Raw genomic sequence first — 13,868 nt, 5'->3', positions numbered from 1 at the left:
GCTAATAAACATGCAAGAGTCAGTGGTTTAGCCAGATTAAAAAACCACAAAATTAATTTTAGGCACTTACAAAGTACTAGCCTTAGTTTACAGAAAATGTTTTCATACCTACTGGTTGTCCAGAAAGCATTCGTTTTCAGACTGCTTCCAAGATCTTGAGTTCTGAGGATAAATACCAATTCTCAGTAGCTTATGTTTTACAGAAAAAACCCACATCTGGGGATAGTACACAAACATTCAATAACATACGAAATACATAATACACTATTTCTTGAAACTGTACTTGGATCTATATGTCTACAGAGCTATTCAAGTTGTTCACCTACTATTGGTCTATTTTTCACTATATGTTAATCTTCAGCTAAATAAAATGTTACAGAAAATGTTAGGGAATCATATGTTAAATCAGAACTAAATGGTCGCCAAATTTGTTCAATGCTGAAGTCCTTCCATTCCCCGAGATATTTAATGGGGAAACAAATAGAAGAGGTCACTTCACCCTTTACAAATGTTGTTTCTGTGGCCTTTTGGAAGAACAAGATGATGCCCATATAGTCCCAGAGAGAGAGTGAGAGACATATCCCCTGCAAGTATCCAATCACTTTGTGGCCAGAAATGATTATACCTCTTAACCTTAAATAATCCTTTCCTCAAATTTTCCAGAAGAAAAAAGGTTGAGCTTTGTAACAAACTGAACTTCCTGCAACTTAGAAAATATGTTAAGTTACGTACAGTATTTCAAGTCCTTACACACACCCCCTATGTAGAGTATCCTATATGGTATCACACATCAGAGAACCTCAGTCTTCTTTATATCTATCCTCATACCTCAGCTACAAAATGAGTATGTTTCTACTACACAAATTTTACTGACAGAAGAAGTGCAGCATACAGAACCGTGCACCTTGTAACTGGCCACAGTCAGAGATCAGGAACACAGAGCTCCCGGTTAAGGTCCCAGTTAGCATCATCAGCACTAAGAGAACCACAGAAGAGCTAAGCATGGGAAGGAACTCCTGGAAACTGTCTAGCTCAGACCACCTGGTTCCAACTCAGCTGGCATCTCCAAACCAACTGAAAAATGCTGGCAAGAGATGTAGGACCCAGCCCCTGTCCAGGATAAGGCCCCCACCCTGTCCTTAAATACCACAATCACAAGGGTAATGAGTAATGCCCTCTGACATTAATGCAGTCACTTTTCTTCTACAGATTCAAAATAAACATGGCAGCACATCATTCTCCTCCACACTAGAAGCTGGCATTAGAACAGGAATTCTATTCTCCCCCAAGTACCCATCAGCTATCACCTTGGAAGATACAACACGGAAAGAAACATGATGAAAAGGGAGACAACTGAAATGTATTCATTAAAAATCCGCTGTCCCTCTCCCCCTAAATGCACATGGATTACAGGACCATTTCTGAGATACCATTTTTGAGACAGTGATAAAACTTCTGTCTCCCAAACTTTATGACACATTTAAAAACTCTGATGCAATATGAACATTCGTAGCGTGAAGTAAAAGAATGAGGTGGAAGGAGCCTTATTAATGAGTGCAGGTGTAGCCTTTCAAAAGTCAGAACAACTTGGCTCTTCAGAAACAGACCCAGTATAATTTACAGTCTGGCATTCAGAATATACAGGGGCACCTTTTTGTTCTCTACAGCTACTTGGCAGTGCCAGGGGCACAGCAGGGACTGGGACACAGCAACACAGCAATTACTGAATTAATCTAATGAAAGTAATACTCTTTGCAGTTAATTAAATTACTGTATCTTGATTTTGCTTTATTTCGTCAAATTATGTTCTCCCTTATGTCTGCAAATCTGTTTTACACCTTCATTCTTTCCCCTCACTTTACATTATGGGCTCAAACCAAATTCCACACTCTGAGCCTGACATGAAATCAAAAAGCACCACCAAGGCCCTGTATCACACGATTGTCACTGACTCAACTTGATTCCAAGAATCCACATTCCAGCTATAGCTTTTCACCTTTTTTTTCCCCCTAATATTTGCTTGCAACTCTTCATCCCAAAGATTCATACCCAAGCCAATGGAACATTGCCCAAACTGAAAACCCTTAAAAAAACAGCTCTCAGAAGTATGATGTGACCCAAAGTAGGGTATTTCTGAAAACACTGCAGGACATTTTTATGGCAGCATTGACTGTTATATTGCTCATAGTATAAGAAAATAAGAGTTATTACATTTACTGCTATGATTCTTCTGCTTCCTTTTGGTATCCAAAATTTCCAGTACCCTTTTTTGCAGCTGCCCAAGTTCCAAACTTGCTTTTGGTCAAAATTATCAAAGATAAAAACTATAAGCACAACACTTACTTTAAAATATGTGAAAAACAAAGTCCTTTGTACATTTTAACTAGATTTGAATTCAGTTCATTTTGGATCTCAAATATAATTGCAATACAAACTTGATTTTTTTTTTTTCTTTACACATTGGAAAGATTTCAGAATATCATACAATATGAAATATATAATCTTACATTAAAATTTACTCTCATCAGTAAGAAGACTGACAAGTTCTGCTGTAATTGTGGCTTTGGTTTCTTTAAAATACATTTTTGGCTGCATTATTTATATGGACTAAATACTTCAAAATAAGCATTAAATTAAGATAACATTCATGCTCAAGGATAAAGATGTGCATTGCCAATTACTGTATACAATAATCCATTGTTCATTGTACTCTTCAAAAGTATCAAGGCCAACAAGTGCTTAAATTATGCTGTGAATACACTCTCAACAAATAAACATTAAGGAGTTATGTATCAATAAATACTAATTCCACCAGCACAAAAATCCCTCAAGTATAACAGTGGTGCTGGGCACAAAGAAATTACATTTATAAACAGTTGAGATCAGTTTCTCAAAGCAAGATACAAATTATTCAAGCATATACATAAATCAAACAACCTTTAAGAACCTTTATTAATGAACTTAAAGCACTGGAAAAACGAGACACATTTGGTGCGGAGGACAGCCATGCAGGACACTTTTTTTAGTAATTGGAAAGTTACTGAAAGTCACTGGACTTTCCTTCTTCTAACAGAAAGGTTGAAATCATTCAAAGGTATTGGAAGCTTCAATTCAGAGATTAGAAAACAATTTTATACACACAACCTCACACTCAGTATGTCAAAGAAATAACACTATATGTTATTATATGCCTTAAGAATCAGCAGGGTTAAGACCAAAGACTACAACATTCTCCAGAAGGTACAGCAATCTTCCAAAGTAGCAGTACACTAAGCAGCAAAACACCAGCCTCACCCATTTCACTAAAAACATACACTTCAAAACTCTAGCTTTGATTACAGAAACAATGGCAACATTTTTAAATACAAAACCTATTCAAAGAAAACAGCCAAAGAAAGAAGAAACTGTAATTAAAATTGCTCAGACAACATAACGTTATTAATTTTATTAAGTTTCCACTGTCCTCAAAATCTATGCACCTAAAAAAATCATTAATAGTAGTCAATTTTTTAGCAGAGTTCTTCTTTAGAATTTATCTGTTAGTGTCACAGTAATCATATACATGGAAAAAGTACAACAAATATTTTAAATTCAGATGTTGAAAGAACTTTTTTCCTCTTTTTTAGTATTAAAAGGCAAAAAAGTAAAGGAAAATGCTACAGCAGGACTTAGACTGCAAGAAAATCCTATATCTGGACAGGTACTTGGGAGTGTGTATGGGAGAAATACCATTTACTTTATTAAAATATTAATACTGTATTTTTTATTAAGCATAATAATGCAAAATCAGAAACAACATTTTTACATACTGACAGATAAGATGGAGAATCTTCATCTCTTCCTATGCTATTTAATCACATGTCCAAATCCACAACCAAAAGAAAAAATTGTACTATTTACCCAGATATGCTCTAACACATGAAAATTTTGTAGTTTATTTCGCTCATTGCTTGGTTTAGGAAAAAAAGGAAGCCCCTGAATTATTTAGGAAAACAGTCTAAAAATGAAATTAACAGATTTTTCTTTCGGTTTCTTGTGGGGTTTTGAGACAGAACTTTAACAGAGCACCATACCAGCTCTGTGCTTCTCACCTTCTTATTTTCTTATAATAAACACATACTTGTTATCAGTTTGCATTTTTGTCTTAGTGGATTCACAGCCTCAGATTCTTTTCACTGAGCAGACCCAGTTGGCAACAATACAATGCCAAGTTCTTGGTTAATCATTAGCATTGTTCCTCTGTTTGCTCCTCAGAAGCTCCAACAATGAAGACAGCAGTAGAAATTTCACAAAAATCAAGAATACTAACAGCTCTTTGACAAGTTTTAGAGAAGTCTCAATCACTTGACGGCACACTTATCAATCTATCCTTTTTTGCATATAGCTACCACTTACTAGCAAGCATTTCTGTACCAGCTGAGAAGTACAGAAGGAATGGCATCCTATTTTGTACAGATAACCAAAGATTTGCACTAAGAGAAGCTCATGTGGAGAACTATGTTTCTTATACAAATCTGCAACTTTTGTCGCTCTAATGCTCTAATTCAAATCCTATGCCACATCTTCACTCTTTCCCTTTTATTTTTTGACCTGTGATGCATAATGTATATTGTTAAGTGCCTTCATATTAACAAGTAACGCCCAAGCATTGTCTCAAATTTACCTGTTTAAATTTCCAGAAATTTCTCTTCCACTGTTCATTAGGAACAATGCCTTTTGTTCATACATACATATAAATGGAAGCACAATCTTATATAAACTTGATTATGAATGAATATTCTTGTCAGCTACAAGCAGAGGCATGTCCATACACATGGAAGGGAAGAGTGAATCTTCCCAATGTAAGGGCTTCAAAGTCAGGAAATATTTACCTACATTCAGTCTAATTTCAAGCTCTGCTCAGCAAAGCAATAGCAGAGGAATGAGTTACCAATCACCTCAGAGTACATTTTATCTACTGCATTATTACAAGCATGAAGTCTCAAACTTCAGAAGTTCCTCGAGTACAATCAAGAAGATTCTGATCAATCAACAGTAAAAAATAATAAAATTATACAATCACTACCTCTGATACAATGATCTTTCCTGGATCTGAAAAAGCTTTGTGAGTTAGAGCCAATAGTCAAAATGAAATAAAGAGATTTATCCAAGATGAACAAAAGACTAGTATTGTAGAAACAGAACAGATACACCCAAGGCACCAATACAGCTCTATTCAAAAAATGCAGGGCTCACCAATTTTCTTTGTGGTTTGAAGAAAATAATAACTGCTTCAATAAAGAGAGCAGCTACCACAAAGTAACAAGTTACTGAGGAGCACTGGCTTCATGGTGACTGCACACCCCACAGTCAGCGCCACTCAACACAAGGCAGACCCTTCAATTTAATTACCTTATGTTACCCACTCCATTACAGACACCTAGCTGGAACCTGGGCACAAACAAACTTAGGATTCACCAAATAAAGGACAACAAGATCCAGCTAACACTAACAGGTGTGTCAGGTGTGAACTGCTTATGACTGCAATATCATAGTCTTAACTTCAGATGTCCCTTGCACATCTACTGCTCCAGCTTCATTCCTTTCATTGTACTGCAGATTAACACCCCACAAAAGCCAGTGTCACAGCCTGACCACTGTGCACCAAAAGCACAAATACAAGTAACACACACAACCAAACCCTTCTCAAAACCTAGAATTAGAAGGTAGGGAAAACACCTGCAGAGACATGGGTTTGCCCCCATTCTGGCACAGCTTTTGCAACACAAAAGTAGGACAGCTTCCAGGTAAACCATGGTGGCAAGGTTGTAACACATGAGTAATGTAGCTACTGAGAGGGAACGGAATTCTTCGGATTCAAACTGCTATGTTTATAAGGATACAACATTTGTAAAATGTAGCAAACTACAACAGACTTCTCAGCTACTTGTAGCACACAGACCCATTCTATCTTAGTGAGAAAATGTGTTGCAGCAAGCAGTAACAACTCTGATTTGGGCAGTCAAGTAACTGTAAAAAGAAGTAATTTTTAGACTGTAAAATGAGAAGTTTTTTATAAAACTTGTGTTCTGTCTCAATTACTGCTAATATACAAAGACTGCAGGAATCTAGAAATTAGAAAATCATTTGAAAGGAAAGAATGTTGAGAATTAAAGGAAGTTTAACTAAACATGATAATTTACAATTATATTTGCCAATACAGTTTGCCTAGAGTACACTTCAAAATACAAGAAAAACTTTAAATTTGTAATTTTACCACACTGCTTAAAACAGGTGGTGAAAAGTCACCAACCTACCATAAAAATTAAAACATGCAGGCCAAAAGCTATTCTGAAAATAAAACAACATCCTAAGGTTTTTGAAACTACCTTTGGATTTTCTGAGTTTAGCTCTGAATTGACACTCAAAATACTAATTTACTGCTTCATTATTGAAAAAAAAAAAAAAAAAACCAAACAAACCCTAAACCAACTTTATCAGGACTGAAAATATTTATTGCAAAGGCTGAAAATAGCTGTTCCTACCTCCACTTTTGTTCTGTAGAGAATGAGACGCTTTAGGCTGCCCACTTTGGCTATGTGGTTGAAAGCCTGAGGTGGTATTTTATCACACGATGAGAGATTTAATTCCTGAAGATTTGGACACATTTCAGTGATGACCTCCAAGCATGTTTCATTGAGGAAATGGCCACAAGACAACTCAAGACGTACTAGTTCAGAGCCACAGACTTTCAGGAACCTGTAAAAAAAGCCCATGTTTCAAGCGACAAATTAACATACTTTCAGGTGAGAGTCTGAATAATGTCAAAACCTTAACCACGTAAACCAGGAAATAATTTCTTTCAACAAAGAAAAGACAATAGTCTTGGTAAATCTGTTTTGGTTTAGGAAGTTAGAACATGCTTTGTTATAAATACTAACTCTAAGACAATGGAGCAAAATAAAACACTGATCATGTCTGAAATGTTTTAAAACAGCCAAAAGCCAATTTTGACAACGGCCTGCAAGTTTACACCCATAATTTCATATTTATCTCAGAAAAATCTGCAAATATAAAAATGAGGTTAAACAAAACCTTTAAATGGATGATCTATTCAGAATTGTTTTAAGATTTTCAGGAAAAAAATACCTCATTCTTTTCATTAACAAGTCAGAATCAACACTTGCTAGCTGTTCTAGAACACAAATTCCTGAGGAATATTTGACTTTTATTGGAATAATAGAAAAATTAATAAATCATATGAGAAAAGACACAAAATGTAGAAGCTTTGATGGTCTCTTTATTTTGCTTTCCTGTCAGAGATCTTGTGTCAGAATCTCAAGCTCTTTTATCTCTAATTGGAGCTTTAACCAAAACCACATAAACTTAGTCCCTTTTAATTTCAAAGACAACCTTCAAACCATAAATTAACCACTAGGTTTGTAAACTTGATATTTAGTAAGATTAAAAAGCCCACACAATTGCCATGCTTATGTTATATTTTGATAGTTCCTCCAGCAGAAAAACTACGGTCTTAAACTACAGGTTGTAATGAGTTTCCCATGTTATTTCCTAGAATAAAGGATCTTCTTGTGAAAGAGCATGAATTAGAGCAGATCAGAATATTTATTAAGAAAAACTGTTATCAGTTCTATCCTACAAAAAACATTCACACAGACAAAGCAGCTTCAGGTTCTGACACTTGCACCACGAAGTCAGTATTACTTCTTGGGTTTAACTGATGTAATAAAAATGCCAGACAGACACAAGGCTCCTGCTTGCAGAAAAACTCCTATTGCTACAAGAAAAGAGTTATTAGCCTTCCCAAGCATTTGCTCATGCTGAAGCTTAGCATGAAATTGCTGCTGGTCTTAGAAGAAGACACATTCAGGGAGGCATTCCTCAACGACACCAACACTAGCCCAAGACTTGAAATCCATCTTTCAGGATCCAAGTTTTCAAGCTGCCTCCTTTCCTTATTTTTTCATTACTCACTCAAGTTGTATTTGCCATTCATTATCACCTTTCTTTATTCCTTTCACCTTGAAAGGCCTTTCACTTACACAGCCTTAGTGTGATTATGTACATCCTATGTAATACAGAGGGAAAAGGAGATTCCAGGGTGGCATCTCTATCCCTGGATGTTTCCAAGAGTCACCTGAAACCTTGACTGACCTGATCTAGCGTTGGGGACACTGGCACTTCAAGTGGGAGCTTGGAGTAGACGACCTTCAGAGGTCCCTAACATCGAACATTTCTATGAGCCTAAGCAAACAGAAACAAAGAGAGGGTCTGAGACACGAAAGGGGAGACATAAGCCCCAGAGCCACAGGAGTTCTGGCATGTATGGTCTTCAAGTCTACCCCTCCACTGTTTTTTTCTAACTTTGCAGTCTCTATTTAGACTCTATTTTAACTTTTAAAGTCAGAGTTTAATAAAACACCAAGCAGTTTCCATACTGGATACAGTGCATTCACAGAGACTGGTAAGCCTTCCTGTGGGAATGTCAGAGCTGAAATGACATGACAATTCACAACAATTAACATCAGGTATTTAAACATTTAAGTGCTATTTTAGACTAGCAATAGATTTCAACACTACTATGGAGAAATGCAGGATGGAAATCCCCTGGAAATCAGAGTAGAGATATATGGACACATTGCTGATTACCAATTAGCCAATTCCTCTATTTAATGAGTGCTTTAACAATACATTCACACAGCTTCTTTCATCAACAAATTATCAGGTTTGTTTGAATTATGGTATTTTCCATAAAACTTTGTCAGTCACCACTTATTATACTTCCAGCTTTTAATTTGTTAACAAATAAATATTTTATGAATTACTCCATTACAATAATGGATGTTAGTTTAACTGCCATATAATTTAACAGGGCTTGGCTGTTATAAATGTTAGTAGAGATCAATGCTTTTCTCCTTCTAGGACTATTAAAAGTTAACATTACCATGTCAGGGAAACACTCAGTTAACCCCCCAGACATGGAGAAGAACTCCAGGCTCACCAGCTGGAGGAGTTATTATCCTCATAACATTTTATTTAAACTCATTACACTTGAAACACACAGTCAGAGGCCAAACACAGTGACAGCAACAAGCACTGCCCTTCATGGTTTTGCTGCCTTGTTGGAAAAGTTTATTTAGGAGACACGAAACAGAAACAAAATGGGGATAAGATGAATGCAGCAGCAGGGCACAAGAATGAGTGGACATGCATGTAAGGAAACAAAGGAACAGAGAGGAACAGGAACAGAAGGAGAAATCTGAGGAAGTCAACAACCAGCACAGGGCAGAAGTGCACAGCTCTATGGGGCCACCTGATCTTTGTTTGAATTCAACAGATTGCTCAGGATAGAGGTTTTTGCTGCTGCCTTTCCACATGGATTTCCATGCAGAACCATATGGCAAGGTAGAACATGGGTTCTCATGCTTTCAAAACAAATGTTGCATGGTCTTTGTACTTCTGAGACTTAACAGTCTCTGAGTGACTGGCTTGATTTAGCTAATCTGAAAACAAACAACACCCAAAAAAGCACCTTCTACCCAAATCAAAATTTCTTCACATTTCTTCGCATACCTCTCCTTTAATCACTGTGGATTGACTGGTTCCTGTTCTCTGTCTCTCCTCTGTTCTGCAGTCATCCATCCCTTTAGTTTTGTTTTTATTATCAATATTTTATACACACCATTTCTGAAGTGATTTCTCTTCATCCCTTCATGTTTGCTATAAAATATGACTTAACAACCTAGGATAATGTGAACATGCACATTTCCTCTGCTAGACAGTGCATTGGGCCTTTCCCTTGAAGTTTATCCTCCTCACTCACGACAGCAGCATTTCAGGCCTTCTAGTAGTTCAGTTTTGTTTCTTTCTGGTTTTTGGAGGGGGGAGAGGGGCCCTGTTTTGCTGGTTTTGGGTTTTTTTTTTTCCAGTCGGGAGGGGATTGTTGTTTTTCATAAAATAAAGAACCCCACTTTCCATCACCTTCTGCCTACTCTGACGAACTGCTACTTATTTTCAACCCCTCAAGCTTTTTGGAAGTTCTAGTGAAGTTTTCCTGAAACATCAAATATATCTATTAGCAGGCAGGATGATATTTGCTCATGGGTCACTTAGCCCACTAACAATTTCCAATATTGTAATTCATGTGTCCATCATAAGCATATCTCATGACCCAAAATTAAAATCCAAGGTACAAGAGATTGTACTCTTCACGTCAGAATGTAAGACCTCCCAAACAAAATTCCCAAAAGTCCTTTAGACATGTGGTTATGCAGGTACTGAACATAACACATTTCCTCCAATGCTTTCTGGTGGATCTAGAACCTGTAATTCACTCTTAGCTTAATGATCCTCACTTACTCTGTATGTCCCAGTTCAAAATTACTGAAAACCCTACAACAAGTAGGGATCGCAGTCCTGTTCTCTTTCATCTACTCATCCTCCCTAAATGAAATTAGCTACATAGTTTTATATTCCTTTAGTGCAATTAACATAACAGTCTTTTATTATGCTGATTTTACCAAATCTTTTTTCAATTAAAATCTTCACTACTGATTTTATACTTATTGACATATATTTGAATTTGGTGTCCAAGAAAGAGGGTGGAAAAAGGAACCAACTTCCATTTGTGAACAACACAGGGTTGGACAGACTTTTTTTCTCTAGCACTTTCCCTTTTACCTTACATTAGCATCCACGTTAGGGATGTTACCTGATAGATACAATTCTGCCCCATTTGCCAGGCCTTCCTTGGTATAAGCCTCCTCGAATCAGTATTTCATAGAACAACCATTTATGTCTGCTTCAAGCCAACTACATGCTCCCTCCAGCTACTCTGTCTCCTGCTTCCAGAGCCTGCCACCAGACAAGCAAAATGTCAAAACCCACATGGGTTTTACTCTTCCTCATTTCAGTTCCGAGATCTCGAAATCCCCTCTTTCTTACTTACTTCCATCTATATGATTACTTGCACAAACTCACAGAGCACTTTCTGCCTTACAATTACAGCCTTGCATTTAATAAAATGGTTTGTGGAATTAGATTTTAATATCCTTCTTAAAGACCTGCTCAAATATTTTTAAATTCACAGTGATGCTTTTCCTTTCAAGACTGCCACGTTACACAACAGCAGCAGCATTTAGCACAGGTAATTGTAACAGAAGTGTTAAGGTTGGTATGAGTGGAAAACAACTGGGTATACAGAGGTGTAGGAGAAGGAAAAAACAAATGGCATCACAAGGGCTGGAACAGAGGTGTGTGTTAGTGGAAGTCAGATTAGCAGGTCACTGACATCCTTGAACACTTGTGCAGGCAGTTTCTCAGGGCACACAGATTAGGAGATGAAGGATAGGAGCAGCACAGGATGGTGAGACCACGTGCCAGACAAATTCATTTGGACACATCTTGGTTCTCTTGGCACATGCAAGTATTCGTGCTTAAGACTGAGACTTTGTAAGGTAATTTGGTTTTAAAAATAAGTCACTTTCCCTTCCTCTAGCTATTCTAATTAGTACGATGTTATTTTCTACTCTAGCATGTATTACACTTCCTTTTTGGTAAGTAAATCCTAAAACATGGCATGTAGTAAGTAGTATATCAAGTACCTGATCTTGTGCTTTTCTCAGCACAGATTAAACTATATCAAGAAAAACATGCAAAACAAATGTTGTAACTTACTCTCAGCCAACCCTAGTTTTACTAAAAACCTCTGGAAATTAAAGCAAGAGACAGACCTGACTGTTAAATTGAGAATCTCTGTAAAGTCACACATTACTCCCATTTTTTATGACTGTTTGGTGCATATTTCAGTAATTTCTCTGACCTTCCTGCTACTTTGACTTCTAGCAAAGCCTCACCAAATTAAATATTGTCAAAACACACTTCTATTAAAGGCAATGAAAGCCTTCAAACCTGAACAACAAAACTGTTAAAGAAATATTCCTGGATGTGCTTGCCATGCAAATACTGCATCACTAACCTGAAAATAAAACACTATTAATTCATTGTAAAATGTGTAAAATGTCAAATGTAAATAAAAATCCTAATTCCTCAGATATTTAAAGCAAAAGAGTTTAAACAAGTTAATGACATTATCGGTGATCCAAGGAAATCTGCATGCAGAACTCCATTTTCAAACTGTCATTGTCCTTGAGCTGTTTAAACCTCAGAGCATTTTATTCAGCATCTCAATATTTACTACTCCTTCAATCAACTCCCCTTGCTCTTCCTATATAGGTCCTACCCTCCCACACTGATATTTCCCCCTGCCATGAAGAGATTCACCACACCTCTAAAGCCAAGAGAAATGCAGAGCTGCTTATGTAATGCTTGCCGTGAAATCTTTGCTTATTCCCTGTCATTTTGCATTTCAGGCTCCTGAGACTGCTCAGATACTCCTTTCACTTTTTTGTACACTTTTACTTCAATCTAATATAAAGTTTAGTTAATTTATATTATATGCTGAAATGAAAAATTTATGATAGTAATTTTTAGCCCTAAGGAGTAGATGTTATCAATAAGTTAAAATACCTTCAGCTTTGCCTCAGGATGTTCATATGCCTGAAGCATTCTGTCTTCTCATGATAATACGGTATTTGCTCCAGTCACATTTCCTAAAATTACTTTTAACTCCTTTTCACTCTAATACATTTTTGAAGAAAATACGTATTTCAAATAATTTCTTAGTACTTTCAATAATTTCATGCATATATGAACATTTTAAAATGACAAATTTATACAAGCTACTACTTTTATGACTGTCATAAGAAACAACAGATAAAAACATTTTTGAAAGATATTTTCCAAAATAAGATTTAAGCAAGACTAACATTTAAACATACCCTGACTTGCAGAAATCCTAACTTAAACTGTACAACTGTAAGAATTAAACCAACTCTACCAGTTTTGAATTCAACACTGCCGACTAACTCCAAATGCTGAGAAAAATGCAAAAATATAATATATGTGTCCTGGTTTTGGACAAAAGGAAAAACGGTGAAAAGCAAGTCTTGTTCTAATGACTCTCTAGTAGTAGATACTTTCATAGCAAATGAGCAGCAAATTTTCCTCTTCTGGAGGCCAGCAAATTTGACAAGCATGCTGACGAAGACTGTCAAAAGAAAAACTCCTGTTGGGGATTTTACTAGAAAAGACTTTTACAGAAGAAAGGGATGCAAAATAATTTCTGTAACAGAAAGAAGTTTAAAACCAGACCTAGTTAGAGTGGAGAATTTTTCTTTCACAAGGGAAAATGATAAGCACAGTTTAGATATACAAATTATTTAGCTTATAACTTTGCTTCTAAAATTTACAATTGAACTGCATCTCCCATTCCCAGACTGCATCCATCTCTTCCAAGAAACACTTTTCCCTAAAACTAAGATAATTTCAGAATTGCAACAAAGTCAAAACTTTTTCCCATTTGTTACAAATAAATATAATCCCTTATAAGAAATAGAAACAGAAAACATTTACTCACAGATTATTAATAGATAAATAATGAATATTTATTATTTTAAAACACTGTATACATATACATGTTACTAGTAGTTCAGCACTGAAGAAAAAAAATTAGTATTAATAAAGTCATTTTCAACTAAGTAGAAGTAAGAAATGCCAGAACTGTAAAGTTTATAAATCTCTGAATCTGGCAATAATTTCTTCCAAGACTACAAAGATTTTTCGCAATATTGTATACTAAAAAAAAATACAAAAATCATGGAAATGAAAAAAAGTTGCCACAAAGGTTCACATATCTTAAGTTTTCAAAAGACAGACTTAATAGTAAAGCATCAGAAAGCAGGCACTTCATAATTTCATAGTTGAATTCTCAATTAAAGCTTGCATATTCATCTTCTGTATAAAGTATC

General features: G+C 36.0%; 1 protein-coding gene across 4 annotated transcripts in view; it reads right to left on the bottom strand.

Annotated features, from left to right (window-relative positions):
- Nucleotides 1–13,868, bottom strand: part of FBXL4 (F-box and leucine rich repeat protein 4) — a 53,242-nt gene that overhangs the window by 15,372 nt on the left and 24,002 nt on the right. For all 4 annotated transcript variants that reach the window (XM_041414825.1, XM_041414828.1, XM_041414827.1 and 1 more), the window contains exon 6: nt 6,525–6,738. In XM_041414825.1, the coding sequence (XP_041270759.1) occupies nt 6,525–6,738 (214 nt within the window). The remainder of the gene's footprint in view (nt 1–6,524; nt 6,739–13,868) is intronic.

Source organism: Onychostruthus taczanowskii, unplaced genomic scaffold, assembly GCF_017590055.1.
Source record: "Onychostruthus taczanowskii isolate IOZ18803 unplaced genomic scaffold, ASM1759005v1 scaffold48, whole genome shotgun sequence".
Classification (NCBI taxonomy): Eukaryota; Metazoa; Chordata; class Aves; order Passeriformes; family Passeridae; genus Onychostruthus; species Onychostruthus taczanowskii.
Note: the sequence above shows the minus strand (reverse complement) of the source record. Positions and strands in the feature narration are given on the sequence as shown.